General features: G+C 35.4%; 1 protein-coding gene across 5 annotated transcripts in view; it reads right to left on the reverse strand.

The window, feature by feature from the left end:
• DCDC1 (doublecortin domain containing 1) overlaps positions 1-16,756 on the reverse strand; it is a 439,498-nt gene that overhangs the window by 357,357 nt on the left and 65,385 nt on the right. For all 5 annotated transcript variants that reach the window (XM_059138743.1, XM_059138722.1, XM_059138732.1 and 2 more), the window contains one exon: positions 4,364-4,457. In XM_059138743.1, coding sequence (XP_058994726.1) covers positions 4,364-4,457 — 94 coding nt within the window. The remainder of the gene's footprint in view (positions 1-4,363; positions 4,458-16,756) is intronic.

The following is a 16,756-nucleotide window of genomic DNA, read 5'->3' on the forward strand; positions in this document are numbered from 1 at the left end:
GGGAACTGATATGAAGATGAGGAGGAAGCTGTGTTCACAAAGTAGGGTTTTTTAGCTTAAATGATTCCATAGACAGAGGCCATGACAGCAGCCGTTATGAGTCAGGATTGAAAGTATTGCTCCTGAGGCAAGAAGGATGTTTTGCCACCAGAATTAGAATTAGGGTGCATGAGAAAGTTGGTGTCGACTTAATTCAACTTCTCAGGTCCTAAGGGATGACACCCATGGCAGGAGCCCAGAAGGTAGTTGCTGGAGGAATTCTAGTTCAAACTAGGCATCCACAAGTCATCTGGCTGACACAGGGAACAATAAAAATTAAGGACTTTTAATTTCTTTGAATTTCAACTTGAGGAGTTGGAACTATTTTTGGATTTTAACTCACAGAGGTAAATTAGTTGATTTTGGAATTCACTTCTGTGTAAATGTAAAAACTTGGGATTTTCATTTCTTCGGAATTTTAACTTTAATTTCTTCACAAAAACTCCATAATGGACGAGAGTTAACATTCAAGTTCAGAGTATGTTTTTGGAATTTTGTGATTGAAATACGTTAGTCCTGCCATTTGATCTCATTGCATTAAAGAATCTCCGAAGAATGTGTCAGAAAATGGCTATTTTGGACAGTGCTACTATGTATAATTTGGGGTGAGGAATGGAATAGGAAATGAACATTCAGTGTTCAAAGCATGGCCTTGGAACCAATTTAATTATTTTCTAAGTCATTTCAGAATCTTCTAGTGTACATTTCATATTACCCACCCGAATCTAGAAGGATCCACTCAGGAGCAGGGTTTGGTTACTGGAATAATAGGTCCTAAGAGACTTAAGGTCCTTGAGAGAGAGTGACTTCTCTGGTTCACCATAATGGAATAATTAAGCCAAAGAAGCCAAGAGAACAAAAAGTTAGGAAATATTAGGGGGAATGAGGGTGTTATTAAACAAATCTGTGTGCTACCACTGTTACATGCTTCTGTAATACCAAACAGCTCAATAGGAGAAGGATGTCCATGCAATACAGAAGTTTGGTTGGAGAATATGTGTTTTTCCTAGGCAAAGGAGGCCAACAGAGAAGGAGTAGAATTCTATTCTTCGCCAGGAAAGAAAAAAGATTTTATCTCGGCTACACCACTGGGTTTCTTGCAGGACTCTGAGGGAGTTTTGCTTCCTCCTGTGCCTTCCTTAAAGGAAGCCCCACTGGCTCAACCCTCCAGTTGGTTCCATCTGCATTGTCTCATCCTCTGCTGTTTTTGTGCAGCTTTACTATTCCCTGAAACAGTACTCTAAGATACCTATCCAGGCTGTTTACAGGATCTCTTAAGTTAATAATTATTATTTAAGTTAGTATTCTGGTTTTTAAGGTGCATAGATTTTAAATGATTTTCCTCAACACTATTATTTTCATTGCCTTGTAATTTTGATGGGAGTGATTCTGCAGAATGCATTTTTTGCATTATGTTCTAGCAGAAATGCTGTATTAACATGTTGACCACATATAGGAATATGGTATCTTTACAGTGTGGATAGTTCTCTTTTACCTTAGAAAGAATAGATCTTTGCAGGAGCCATAACTAAAGAACTTTTCCACACACAACAATATGAATTTCTTTGTTAAAATCTTCTATGGTTTGGAAATCTAAAAACATAAACAATTTTCAAAACCCATGGGTTGTTAAGGGTTTCACTAGACTTGATAAAGTAAAAAGTTTAGTGTTAGGTCAATTGTGCTCATTTCTCACAGCACAGGAAAAAACCTTCAAAGTATATATGATTCTAAAGAAGAAGCATTTTGTGTATCTTTTACTTTTTAGTCCTTGGTACAATTATATTTCTAATCTGTCTTTATAAATAAAAAGTCATTGCCATGATCTTAACATTAGACATGATTTTTGGATCTGACATAAAACAAGCAAACAACAAGAGTCACACATCAAATAAGAGTATTAGTGATTATTTAAATTAAAAGGTAACTTTCACATAACACTTGACCTTTTCTAAGCTGAAGTTCAGAAGACCATCAAATATAAAAGTTTAGGGACTTCAATCATTTGATGCACAAATTATACTAACAAACAAAGAAAAAAGAAATGCAAAAATTTAATGTTAAGTGACTAGGGTGCTACAGACTGGAAGTTCCTCCAACAGGATTAGCTTTTTGAGTATGTTAAGTCTAGTGAACTTGTTATGCTTCCACATGTTAGTAGTTGCATAGGCTAATTTCAGCTGGCATAAGCTTTTATAAGTATGCAAAAACACAGGGCAAGGCATGCATTAAAATGTGATAATAGCACACTTCTGGGACACGTGAAGCATGAGGCACGAATCTGAATGCCTCTGGCATCCATGAAGCATCACACCTCAGAGTCAGAGCTTTTATGTTTCGATAAGTAATTTTGTTATACCGCATTTGGGAGGGGAAAAAATCAACTTTCTAAATATAAATCTTTCCCTTTAACAGGGTTCCTTATAGTTTTAATTCTAACAGTTTATTCAAATATAATTTTTTAATTCCTGGTGAGCTAGAAATAATTCAAAGCTGGATAGGATCTTAAGAAAATGTGTTATTTATTTTGTTAATGCAAGTTTGAGTGATTATATAATAATTTTTTTCCCAAAGATTTTATTTATTTATTTGACAGACAGATCACAAGTGGGCAGAGAAGCAGGCAGAGAGAGAGAGGGGAAAGCAGGCTCCCTGCTGAGCAGAGAGCCTGATGTGGGGCTCGATCCCAGAACTCTGAGATCATGACCTGAGCTGAAGGCAGAGGCTTAACCCACAGAGCCACCCCGGTGTCCCAATTATATAATATTGTTGATCATAAAGATCATTTTGGCCAGTGTGATCAGGGGGACTGCAAGAAAGAAGAAATAAACTTCCATATGATACCCTCTGTATCCTCCCCTTAAAAAAGACCATAAGGAAGTATTCCCCGTGTTACATATGCCTTACAGGTACATAACAAGCTAGTTAACTGGTATGTCTACAGAAGTTTTTAAATCTTCAGATAAAAACTCCTAATAAAATGAAAAATAATTATCATATCTAACACAAACAAAAACGACCAAGAAACAATTTATTTACTTTCTAAATTCACAAACACACATATAATCCCTGGCAGAAAAAAATTTAAGAGTTATAACAAGTATCAAAATATAATAGTAGACACTTGGATTATTAGAATGATAAAGTCAGTAATGGTTTGCTTTAATACAGTATAAGCAAGGATATTAGAAACAAATGTAGGTACTCAGTATAGCCATATCCTAAAAAAAACTTAAAGCTTTCCGGATCTAGCCTTGCAGTTTAAGTATGCCACTTAATATTTTGGCCCTTTTCAGGCATATGGAGTTAAGACTTAAAGGAAGTGATAGGATCATAACAGTAGTACATTTGGTAGTACTAATAGTAACACTACTAAAGTAATAGAAATTACAACTAAAGCAATAAAAAGTAAATTTCAAAAAGTAAAAAATAAATAGTAGCAATTACTACTATTAGTAATTTAATAGCAGTACAATATGGAATTCATGGTATTTTTGTTTTTAAAGACTAGCAAATCAGGGCTTTTAGAAATACAATGGAGGTCTCATATTTTGACAAAGACATGCAATGAAATTGTTTTAAAACATATTCCATAACTTTTGAAAATCTCTAGAAGTTAACCAAAACAATTAAAAACATTTTTATCTGAGAACACAGCAGTATGATTTCTCTTTTCTCTTCTGAAAGCTGTATACCATAGAAAATGCCTGTTAAATTGTGAAAATTTACCAGTTGCTTTTGTTTATTAAGTGATGGCTTACTAAAGTTAAAATACTCATTTCTTTTAAATCTAAACTTGAGCTGCGCTATAGGCTGAATGTTTATGTCCCCCCAGATTTCAAATGTTGAAAGCTAATGTGATGGTATTTGGAGGTAATTGCATCATAAGGGTAGAGCCCTCCTGAATTGAATTAGTGTCCTTATACAAGAGACCCCAGAGGGCACTCTTGCCCTTACTACCAATAAGTACAAAGTGAGAAGATAGCAATCTATGAATCAGTTAAGGGGCCCTCAACAGACAATGAATCTACCAGGGCCTTGATCTTGGACTTGGACTTCATATGCATAAGAAATAAATTGTTGTTGAAGTCACCCAGCCAATGTACTTTTGTGATAGATGACGAAATGGACCAACACATGCTAAAATAAAAATTCCTCAAAATTAATCCCTTTCATAATTCCCTTTTGTATAAGAATGACATATTTATCCATGTTAAAACTAAACTTTTATTATAGCTGTTTTCTTTTTAAATATATAAAATAAAAGCAAAATTATGTAAGTACCTTTTGAAATGTTAGAGTTTATAAAATCTTTGTCACTTACCTTTTGAAATATCTTTAATTGTTCTGCCATACCAATCATAAAGATATCTGGCTGGTGAATTTAGGTTCATTCTCATTGTGCAAGTATCTAAAACCTACCCAGGGAGGGAAAAACCTGTAAGTAATTTATTACAGTAAGCTCTGGCTGAATCAAATAAACGTTTAAAGTCCTTTCTATACTAAATGGCTATAAAAATTATACCATAAAATAATATTTGATGATTTAGAAAATGTTTCTATTATATGAAAAGAAAAAAAGCAGTCAAAATTATTAGATCACAATTTTACTTTAAAAACACACAAACAAGGGGACCCGGCTGGCTCAGTCAGTGGAGCATGCAACTCTTGATCTCAGGGTCATGATGTCAAGCCCCACACTGGGTGAAGAGCTTACTTAAAAAAAAATAAATAAAATAAAAATAAGCAAAAATGTATAAACAAATCTTAATAAAAAAGAAAAAGATACAATGAATATTAAAAAGCAGTTACACTATATTTAATAAATGCTAGACCTATAGGAAATTTTGACATTATTCTTGCTATTTTCTATATTTTTCATTAATTTACAATGAAAGCATATTACCTTTAAATTTGGTCTTAGCACAAATAAATGGAAAGATATACCATATCAATGGAATGGAAGAATTAATGTTAAAATGCCCATACTACCCAAAACAATCTATAGATTCAATATAATCCTAATGAGAATACCAATAGTATTTTTCACAGAACTAGAACAAATAATCGCAAAATTTGTATAGAACCACAGAAGACCTGGAAGAGCCAAAGCAGCCTTGAAAGGGAAGAACAAAGCTGGAGGTATCACACTCTCTTATTAAGCTATATCACAAAACTAAAATAACCAAAATAGCAGGGTACTGGTGCAAAAACAGACACACAGACTAATGGCACAGAGTTGAGAAACCAGAAAAATCCCACACTTGGATGGTCAATTTATGACAAAGGAGGCAAAAATATAAAATGGGGGAAAGATAGTCTCTTCAATACATGTACTGGGGAAACTGGACAGCTACATGTAAAAGAATGAAAATGGACCACTATCTTATACCATATACAAAAATATAAAACTCAAAATGGAGTAAAGACCTAAATGTTAGACCTGAAGTCATAAAACTCCCAAAAGAAAACAGAGACAGTAACCTCTTGGACATTAACTTTAGCAAAATATTTCTAGATATGTCTCCTCAGGTAAGGGAAACGAAGGAAAAATAAACAACTGGGACTACAACAAACAAAAAAGCTTTGGTACAGTGAAGGAAACCATCAGCAAAATGAAAAGGCAATGTACTGAACAGGAAAAGATCTTTGCAAAGGTATTTCCAATAATGGGCTAATATCCAAAATATATAAAGAATTCATACAAGTGAACACTCCAAAGAACCCAAATAACCCAATTAAAATGGGCAGAAGACCTGAACAGATGTTTTCTTCAAAAGATATATAGATGAACATAGACACATGAAAAGATACTCAACATCACTAATCATCAGGGAAATGCAAATCAAAACCACAAGGAGATATTACCTAAGAGCAGTCAGAATGAATAGTACCGAAAAAGAAAATACATAACAAGTGCTGGCAGGGATGTGGGGAAAAGAAAACTTTTGCACACTATTCGTGGAAATGTAATCTGGTGCAAATGTAAATTGGAAAACAATACAGATTCCTCAAAAAACTAAAAATATAAGTACCATACAATCCAGTAATTCCACTTCTGAGTATGTACCCAAGGAAAATGAAAACATGAATTTAAAAAGATATATGTACCCCTATGTTTATTGCAGTATTATCCAGAAGCCAAGATACAGATACAAGATACGGAAGAAACCCGAGTATCCATCAATAGATGAATGGATAAGCATATATATATAGAATGAATGTATATACAGTGAAATATTACTCAGCCATAAAAAAATGAAATCTTGCCATTCCTCACAACATGGGTGGACTAATGGGTATTATGCTAAGCAGGACAAGTCAGACAAAGACAATTCTATAATTTCACTTATATGTGGAATCTAGAATAAAAAACAAATAACAAACAAATAACAAAAACAAAGAGAAACACATTTATGAATATAGAGAAAAAACTAGGGGTTGCTCAAGGGGAGAAAGGTGGACAGATGGGCAAAATAGGTAAAGGAAACTAAGGGGTCCAAACTTCCAGTTATAAAATAAGCCCACAGGAATGAAAAGTACAGCATAGGATATATAGTTAATACTATTATAATAATATTGTGTGGTGACAGATAGCATATGACTATCATGGTAAGCATTTTGTAATGTATATATATGTTGAATAACTATGCTGTCCACCTGAAACAAATATGTCGACTATACTTTAATTAAAAATTAAAATAAATAAAAATAAATAAATTAGGTCTTAAGGTACTTTCTTTGGGTTTTAAATTCTTTCCCAAGTGTCCTAAAATCAATTATATTGTCTGATCACAGTTCACCTTAATAACTTAGGTTGTTTGGGTACAAAAAAGTGAAATTAATAAACCACATTTCAAGGTTTCCCATAAGTCTGAATCTCAAGAAATTCTTTCAGTGGTTTCTAATATTGTAAAGTTGTTTTCTCTAATATTTTATTTTATTTTAAGATTTATTTATTTTAGAGAAATAGAGAGTGAGCCGGGAGAAGAACAGAGTGAAAGAGAATATCCTAAGCAGATCCCACACCCAGCATGGAGCCCAAATGGGGCTTGATCCCACAACCCTGAGATCAGAACCCCAGCTGAAATCAAGGGTCAGATGTTCAACCAGGTGCCCCTATTTTCTCGAATATTTTAATATTTTGATCTGTCTTGTTATAGCCCTTGTAACAATGACCTTTTCAACATCAGTGAAGACTTAAACACGCATCAGTTAGAGGGAAAGTTCTACTCACAGCATGAGAAAAATTAAAGTAACAAAGTGTGCTGGAGAGTATCAGGTAACCTCATGCAAGTTTTATTAGATTTTTGAAAGTGACTCCCCAAACATGAATCACTATATCCATTTCTAAGTATATAATAAGGGTGCTTGGGTGACTTAGTTGGTAGGACATGCAACTCTTGATCTTGGAATTGTGAGTTCAAGCCCCACATTGGGTTTAGAGAATACTTAATAATAGCACTGGGATGGCTCAGTCAGTTAAGTGTCCAACTCTTGGTCTTAGCCCCGGGTCTTGATCTCAGGGTTTTAAGTTCAAGCCCCACTTTGGGCTCCATGCTGGGCATGGAGCTGACTTAAAAAATAAAATACAATAATTAACTTAAATCTTTTTTTAAAAGTATATAATACATTCTAAATCCAAATTGAAAATACTTTGTCTTCTGTTTTCACTATTAATGGCTATAATGTACTACTGCTTTTGTGTAACCTAAAACTATTGAAAGATAACGTGGATTACATGATTACAAAATAAAAAGAATATCTTTTCATTGCTGTTAACACCCTGCCTCCAGTTCCGCTCAATTTTATCCTTACCTTAAAGATTTATTTACTGGGATGCCTGGGTGGCTCAGCTGGTTAAGTGGCTGCCTTCGGCTCAGGTCATAATCCCAGTGTCCTGGGATCGAGTCCCGCATAGGGCTCTTTGCTCAGCAGGGAGCCTGCTTCTCCCTCTGCCTCTGCCTACCACTCTGTCTGCTTGTGCTCACTCTTGCTCCTCTCTCTCTCTGACAAATAAATAAAATCTTAAAAAAAAAAAAAAGATTTATTTACTTATTTTTAGAGAGAAACAGAGAGAGGGAGTGCATGTGAGCCTGAGTGGGGGGAGGGGTAGAGGGCAAGAGCGAGAATCTCAAGCAGAACAGAGAGGGGTAAGGCCAACTCTGGGCTGGATCCATGACCCTGAGATCATGACCTGAGCCAAAATCAAGAGTCTGATGTTTAACCACCTGAGGAGCCACCCAGATGCCCCTATCCCTACTTTAAAATTGAAAACTGTAATCCTAGTCCTAGCCCAACCAACTCATTTTCTTTGTGACAACAAAGATATTTAAAGAGCTTCATGTGTATATAAAGACAGAATTGTACTTTCCTTTCAGTCTGGAGAACAACTTTCAAACATTGTGACTAATTTGCTTTATCTAATTGCTGTATCAAGTGATGGGTGTTGCATTTAAAAGGCAAATATCTAATTGACTAACTTAATTTGACAAATTGGCCTTTACTGGATTACGTCGGAGGTTCTCAGCCTTCATTCTACCCCACACATGACCAATAATGTTCTCATGAGCCACAAAGTCCCATAGGCATTCACAGAATTGTGTGTGTTTCTTGCATGCTAGCTGCAATCCAATTTTGGGCAATTTTTCAGAAATGTATTGCTACCCTTTTTCTCAAAATCAGGAAGGCATATCTGTTTATGAGTAAGACTGAAGTTACAAGAATAATCCCAGACCCTCTAACTGATGATGAAAATATTCACAATATGAGTGCTTTACCTAAATAACAATGTTCTTGCAATGTATTTCACAAGTGATTATAAACTCTGTCATGTGGAGCAAATCTATGACCTCCAATCTGCCTATTTGGAGGGTATCAGTGCAGGAGTTCAGTTCCTGACCAACAGCATGTGTTCTCACAAGTCAGATACAATTCTTCCTTGGAATACCTAAGCTGGAATAGACCCATGGCTGGGACTGGTCCTTGCCACTCAATAAAAAAAGGTTATAACGCTGGTGACTCCAAATGTCACTCTTCCCGCCTTCCCTCTCACTCTTTTGGGTTAATTTCTTTAGAGATTACTACATATAAACTCACCTTGGATTCCTATCCATGGGCTGGAACCTTTACTAAAAATGCTTGTACAGCAATATTCAAAATAGAAGAGAGAAGTTATCAGAAGAAATTGGAGTTTTGTCTGTGACTTTAGACAGAAAGGGGAATGAAACGTACTTCCTGACATGGGCATGGGATCCACCCTTGTGTTTTTAAAGATAGTTTACTGACACAGTTCACCTCTGAGTAGCAAAATTCTCCTATTGGTCGCTTTATTCCATGTGACTTTGTCTCCAGGGATTATCCTTTTACTACCACCACCAACCACCCTCTTTGTCAGAAATATTAACAGGAGACAATTCAGTACATGTTCTTCCTTAGCCAGTCTCTCTCATCACTATTAAGAATCTATGTTTGGTCCCATAGAGCCTCCTCCTTTGGTTCCCCATGTTCTTGCTCTTTCTGTTCTTTATGTTTAGTGCTCAATTTCTTAATATTAAAAATCTATTTCTTAAAAGTTCAGTGAAGACCTCTGGAACAAATTATATTCTCTAGTTACTAGTGAACATTCAAATATCTAAATATCCTTCTCCAAAGTTATAATTTCCCAATTAAACTAAACTAAATGTGAGCTATTTAAAGATGGTCCCATTTATTTCAACTAAAATTTCAATGATTTAAACAATTATTTCAAATAGTGCTGTCTTAGTGTTTTAAAAAAAATCAGTCAAGTAAAATTACACAGCTTTCTAACTCTAAGATCCCTCTTTTCATTGTTCCAAAATATCAGTAAAAATGTTTGTGCAAGCCAAATTTTAAGAGTTAAATGAGTTTAAAAGCCAGGATTAGAAAATCAGATACTAGAAATTAATAATGCATCAGCAACACTGTCATTCTCTCCTACTTTCAGGATAAAAGATCCTTAGAGCGTTTAAGCAGTGCCAACCTTCAGGAATCATTTTCTCAGAGTAAATTATCAGTGGTATGAATTAGTATCAGTACAAATTTCTGTCAAAAGCCCTGAAATGAAGCCACTACTTGTCAGGTCATTCTTATAATTCACAATTATTTAACAGTGTCATCTTGCTGTAATATTAAGGTTAATTAAAATACCATTTCCACTCATCTGTACCTGTTAAACTTGCTAAAATATTATTTTTACAAATTCACATTTTGTTACAAATTCACATTCCTTCTGATACTGAAATTTAAAGCCATCATGCTGTAAAACCAGACTTTTTGACAAGCAGCTGGGAAGAGATTTTCTACAAACTCTTTTTCGTTTAATCTGTTAATAGTTCTGGGAGTTATCTCTAACCATTGGCATATCTGGTGCAAAGTTTGCAGTTTCTGGAATGGTTACCATGGAGGTGGTATGGTTACACAGTCTAGAGCCTCTGGGTTTGGAATGTCCTTACCCCAGTCCAAGTGAGAGAGCTCAGTATCACCCATGGCCAAGTGAGCCAATCGACAAGCCATTAGCTCCAACAAGGCCCTTCTCCTCAAAGACATGTTTTTATATGTTTACATTCAGAAGTATAAGCCCTGATTTATACTTTCCCGTAAACCATTTTCAAAAGGTCTTCTGTGGCAAGGGTCAGCAGCCTATACATCGTGGGCTAATTCTGGCCACAGCTTGTTTCTGTATGGCCTAAGAGCTAAGAATAATTTTTACAATTTTAAATATTTTAAAAAATCACAAAAATGACAACAGCATTAGTATTATTCATAGTTAACCAAACTCCATGGTCCCTTGATACTGCCCAAACCTTACACTGACCTTAGGAAATAAAATAAGAAAATCTCCTTACATTCATAGTAATTCTCTTAGTGGCCTACCCAATATTCATTTTTTGCCTCATCCTTGCTGTCCTGATTTTGTTTAGAGGTTCACTTTTACAGCTTTGGACTTGAGGTAAGCTATAGTTACCTTGATTGATCTAGGTCAATCATGGTGGTCCTATGCCTCCTGTCAGTTTGGGAGTAGGCACAATCTAGTTCTGCCAATGAGACATGAGAAAAGGCTTCTGGAAAAGGCTTCATCATTCATAAGGAATAGATAGTCTTTCTGCCACTGGTTAAAATTGTACCAGGCTGTGTACCTGGCCTGTTACCAACATATGAAGGAGCATAAAATCCAGAAAATTAAAAATAACGTCACTGGAGGGTACCTGGCTGGCTTAGTTGGGACAGCATGAGACTCTTGATCTTAGGGTCATGAGTTCAAGTCCCTTGTTGGATGTAGAGATTACTTAAATAAAACTCAAAAAATAAATAAATAAATAAAATCTAACTGGAGGCCTATCATGCTATGCTTAAAACTATCCTACTCCTGGATTTCTTCCTTCCTTTTTGCTTAAGTCTGTTTAAATCAGGATTCTGTTATTAGCAGCTATCATCCTACTAATAGAAAAAAGATGTTTTTTGGCCCAGCTTCCTCAAATGAGGAACACTGTTTCAACTAACTCAATGGGTATTTGTACAGCAAATATATTACAACAGTATTCACTATATAAACCTAAGAAGAAAATCATTAAAAACCCAGAGAAGAGTTTTAAAAGAAATTTAGCAAGCTGAAAATAGTGAAAATTAATGGATAATTATGAAATTCATTGGATTACTAAAAATATTTCACCTTTGGCAATTAATTGTACTTGTTTAGTAGAAGAGAATACAATTCATCATGAATACTTTGAGAAAGGGAATCTGTTGTTATAATTTTTTTGCTAACTGAAAGACTGTCAAATACATTGTGAATCTTCAAAGAATTAAACTGTAATAAAATGTATTAAGCATAACTCTCTGCTAAGACCAATATTTTATAATGACTTACAATAAAAATTATGACCATTATTTCAGCCTGAAGATGCCAGGAGATTGGGATGAATTTGTACCCATCTTATTAAATAACTTAAAGGTATTTTTCTGAATAAATCCTGGAAATAAATTTATTGGCCAGTTATTTGTCTTTTTCTCATAAAACTGGATGAAAGAATGCATGCCAAATCTAGTTATTTGCTCTTACTAATAATGAACATCACTATGATTTGTAAAAGCAATTATTTCTGGTAAATTTGAAATGTAGGTGTTCTGGCATTTTATTATTAAAATGTGAATGGGAAGTAGATAACCAGAGGAAATTTTCCAAGTAATCTATTAAAATATACTCTTGAGATATTCTATACTTAATTGATCTCTTCTTAAAATAAATAGCCCAGATTACTTTAAAATGTTAATAATGCCAAACATACTATTATTTCCTTTTTTTAAAAAAAAAATATTTTTTTAAAGATTTGTATTTATTTATTTGACAGAGAGAGATCACAAGTAGGCAGAGAGGCAGGCAAAGAGAGGAGGAAGCAGGCTCCCTGATGCGGAACTCAATCCCAGGACCCTGAGATCATGACCTGAGCCGAAGGCAGAGGCTTAACCCACTGAGCCACCCAGGTGCCCTATTATTTCCTTTTTAAGACTATTATTTTAATGTACAATTTACATGAAATAAGCTGTACCTATTTTAAGTGTACAGTTTAATGCAGATAGAAAAAAATGTATCTGAGGCACCTGGGTGGCTCAGTCGGTGAAGCATCTGCCTTCAGCTCAGGTCATGATCCCTGGATCTCTGGGATCAAAACCTGTGTCAGGTTCCCTCCTCAGCGGGGAGCCTGTTTCTCCCTCTTCCTCTCCCCCTGCTTGTGCTCTCTCACTCTGTCAAATAAGTAAAAAAAAAAATCTTTAAAAAAAGAAAAAAATGTGTCTGTGTAACCACCACCACCACGATCAAGATATGGAATATTTCCTTTACTCTCTAAAATTTCTCATGTTCTTTCCCAATCACTATTCAATACACTTGGCCCCAGGAAACCACTGATTCCTAGATCAGTGTTCACTAGAGAAGTGTTATCTGTTAGACAATTTCACATAAATGGAATCATACAGTGAGTACTGTTTTGTATCTAGCTTCTTTCATTTACCACAATATTTGTTCCTTTTTATTGCTGAAGAGTATTCCTTGGTATGGATATAGCACAATTTGTATTTTGTTTTTCTTAAGCATTATAATTCTATAGTTTCATTAAGTCAAAAAATAACAATGTAGTATTAAGTTTATATTTAAACCAAGTTTTCACAGAAACCTAACATGTGCCTAAAAAGATTTTGCAATGGAGTTCTAGATGCAGACCTAGATGATGTCAAGAACTGATGGATATCATGATTCAAGGCAGCATTTTGGGTATTAGTTAATTCTGAGGATTTAAAAAAAATTTGTTTTGCTTTATATTTTAAAGTGAACCACTGCTCCAGTATGAGACCAGGACTTTTGAAATTATTCAAATCTTGAAGTGATTTAGTGAACTTGTACTGTTAGTGACTAAATCTGGCCATCAAGAATGATTTCAGAGTTCAAAGTTCAAATAACAGACTTCAGGAGTTTTCTACCCTAAGACCAGGGGCCCTTGCTGCCTGCTCTTAGGGTAGGCAGAACCACCTGCCCATGTATATGCTCCAATAAGATTTTCCCACTTCGAACAGTTTCCATCCCCAAAATGGCAACTTTGGTAACTTATTAACTGGACTAGTTTTTATTGGGAACAGCATTAAGCTCAGGCAGGGAACACCTGGGCTTATAAGTTTCAGGCATTCACAGTTTTTAAATAGCCTCTCGCAGCCTTCATTTAGGTTGCCAATGGCTTTTTTGGAAAAGATAAAATATTCTGGACACACCATTAGTTTATTCTTTTCATTGCTTCACCATTTCTCCAATCAGGCTCCAAACTTAACAAAAATGATCCTACCCATCTCTGGTCCTTCCCACCTCCATCCTCCCACTCCCAAATAATACGCCAGTAATAGCCCAAATCTACACACACACTACACTGTAAAATGGCAGAGTTAACACTGCTGGGGAGAAGACTGTGGGTTGTGCAGATGCACTTTGAAAATCTACAGTATTTTTTTTTTCTCCCACACACCCATTCTGTAAATTTTGTCCTTCATGGAAGGCCCTTTGTCCTTCTCAGCAAAGTACAGAATGGATCTTCTTGCAACACTTCTTCCCCTTCACTGGGATAGGTGTATGCAAACTACACAGCATGGAAAGGCTTTAAAGACTTTGGCTGGTGTAGGGCACAGAAATGATACTGATTTTTCAAAGGACATCTTTTTTAAGTCTTTTCCTTTTTCTTCTCTATACTTCAGTTTGGATAGCTTTTATTGCCCTGTCTTAAAGTTCACTGATCTTTTGTTCTCTAATGTCTAATCTGCTGTTAAACCCATCTGATGGATTATTTTTTTCCTTTTAAGATATTGTATTTTTATACAATGGAATACTATGTAGCCATCAAAAGAAATGAAATCTTGCCATTTGCGATGACATGGATGGAACTAGAGGGTATTATGCTTAGTGAAATAAATCAATCAGAGAAAGACAATTATCATATGATCTCCCTGATATGAGGAAGTTGAGAGGCAACATGGGGGGTTTGGGGGTAGGAAAGGAATGAATGAAACAAGATGGGATCGGGAGGGAGACAAACCATAAGAAGACTCTTAATCTCACAAAACAAACTGAGGGTTGCTAGGGGGAGGGTGTAGGGAGAAGGTGATTGGGTTATGGACATGGGAGAAGGTATGTACTCTGGTGAGTGCTGTGAAGTGTATACCTGGAGATTCACAGACCTGTACCCCTGGGGCTAGTAATACATTATATGTTAATTAAAAAATGAAAAAAAATTAAATCAAAATACCAAAGCAGACTAAATGTAGAATCTTCTAATAAGATAAGCATAAAATAGATTTGCACAAATTTTAAAAAGTATTTTCTCAAGAAATTGTTTTTGTCTTGAAAAATATAGTTTTCATTAAAAAATGTTCTCTTAAAAAAAAGATATTGTATTTTTCAGGTCTAGAACTTCCATTGGTTCTATTTTTAGTTTCCATTTCTTTTCATATAATATTCATGTTTTTTTTTAAATTCCTTCACATATTTACAATAGCTTTCGAAATGTCTTTCACACTTTGTCTTTATCTTTTACTAGGGTACCTGGGTGGCTCTGTGAGTTAAGTGTCTGCCTTCAGCTGAGGTCATGATCCGAGGGTCCTGGGATGGAGCTCCACATCAGGCTCCTTGCTAAGCTGAGATGAGAGTCTGCTTCTCCCTTTCCCTCTGTCCCTTCCCCCTGCTTGTGCATATTCTCTTTCTCAAATAAATACAAAAAAAAATTTTTTTTAAGTGTCTTTTACTGTTAAGTCTATATGGGGGCTCTGTTTCTATTGAACTGACTTTTCTCCTGGACAATGATTACCTTTTTGGGAATCTTTGTGAATTTCCCACATGTTTAATAAAATCTCTCTCCTATGACACGTCAAAACACAAATGTATTCCTACCCTTATTTCCTTTTCACATCTCCATTAGTTGTTTTTTCCCTGGTAGTTAGTTGTTTCTACCAAGCCTCATGGAGTTTACCTCGTGCATGAACAACTTAATATTTAGCCAAAGATATAAGGGGACCACCAAGCAACTTTTAGGAAGTCTTATCTAAGTAGTTCCTTAATTTATGGCATTTCATGGAAAATTCCAACATTTCCACCTCCCACTACTTTGATGTCTTTCTCCTCAGCTTGTAGAGACCACTGTGCTTCTCTTGGATTTTCCCTCCTTATACCACAGTTTTATGTATAAAGATGGGGTACATTGTAGGAATCGCTTCAACTTTTCCTCTCTCAAGCTTGACTTCTCATGATGCAATATCTAAAAATAATTGTTTTGTATATTTTGTCCAATCCCAGTTGTTTAAAATGGGATGGCTAGGGGTGCCTTGGTGGCTCAGTGGGTTAAGCCTCTGCCTTCCACTCAGGTCATGATCCCAGAGTCCTGGGATCTACTGGCACTCTGCTCAGCAGGGAGACTGCTTCCTCCTCTCTCTCTCTACCAGCCTCTCTGCCTACTTGTAATCTCTGTCTGTCAAATAAATAAATAAATAAATCTTTTTAAAAAAATAAATAAATAAAATAGGATGGCTACTCTGATACTAGTTATTCTGTTATGATTGTGAACAGATATTGCACATTTTTTCATGGTTAACTCATTTTTAAGGAGGAAACGTAAGATTTAAAATGTCATAAAAAACTGGGTGCCTGGGTGGCTCAGTGGGCTGAGCCTTTGGCTCAGGTCATGATCTCGGGGTTCTGGGATCGAGTCTTGCATTGGGTTCTCTGCTCAGCAGGGAGCCTGCTTCCCTCTTTCTCTCTCTGCCTGCCTCTCTGCCTACTTGTGATCTCTCTCTGTCAAATAAATAAATAAAATCTTTTTTAAAAAATGTCATAAAAAACTAACTTGTGGCACTTTCCTATAATGGAGAAAATCTGAACTAGGAAAATGGGTTCTTGTCCTAGCCATTCCAACTGATCCATTTTGGATAGAGCAGCTAACTTCCCTAAGTTTCAGTTTTCTGAGTTGGTTAATTAGATTATCTCATAAAATCTGTGATCTTAATATTAAGGATTATCTGTTGTTAAGTATTTATTGTAAAGTAAATAAATCTGCAAACTGTAAAATTCTCATTTGCTTTTATTTCAGCTGATGAAATTCACATTCCTGCCCCCCACACTTAGGATTTTATTTAAGAAAATAAATTCTGATTACCAAATAATTATTTA

The sequence above is a fragment of the Mustela lutreola genome, chromosome 1 (assembly GCF_030435805.1).
Source record: "Mustela lutreola isolate mMusLut2 chromosome 1, mMusLut2.pri, whole genome shotgun sequence".
NCBI classification, from domain to species: domain Eukaryota; kingdom Metazoa; phylum Chordata; class Mammalia; order Carnivora; family Mustelidae; genus Mustela; species Mustela lutreola.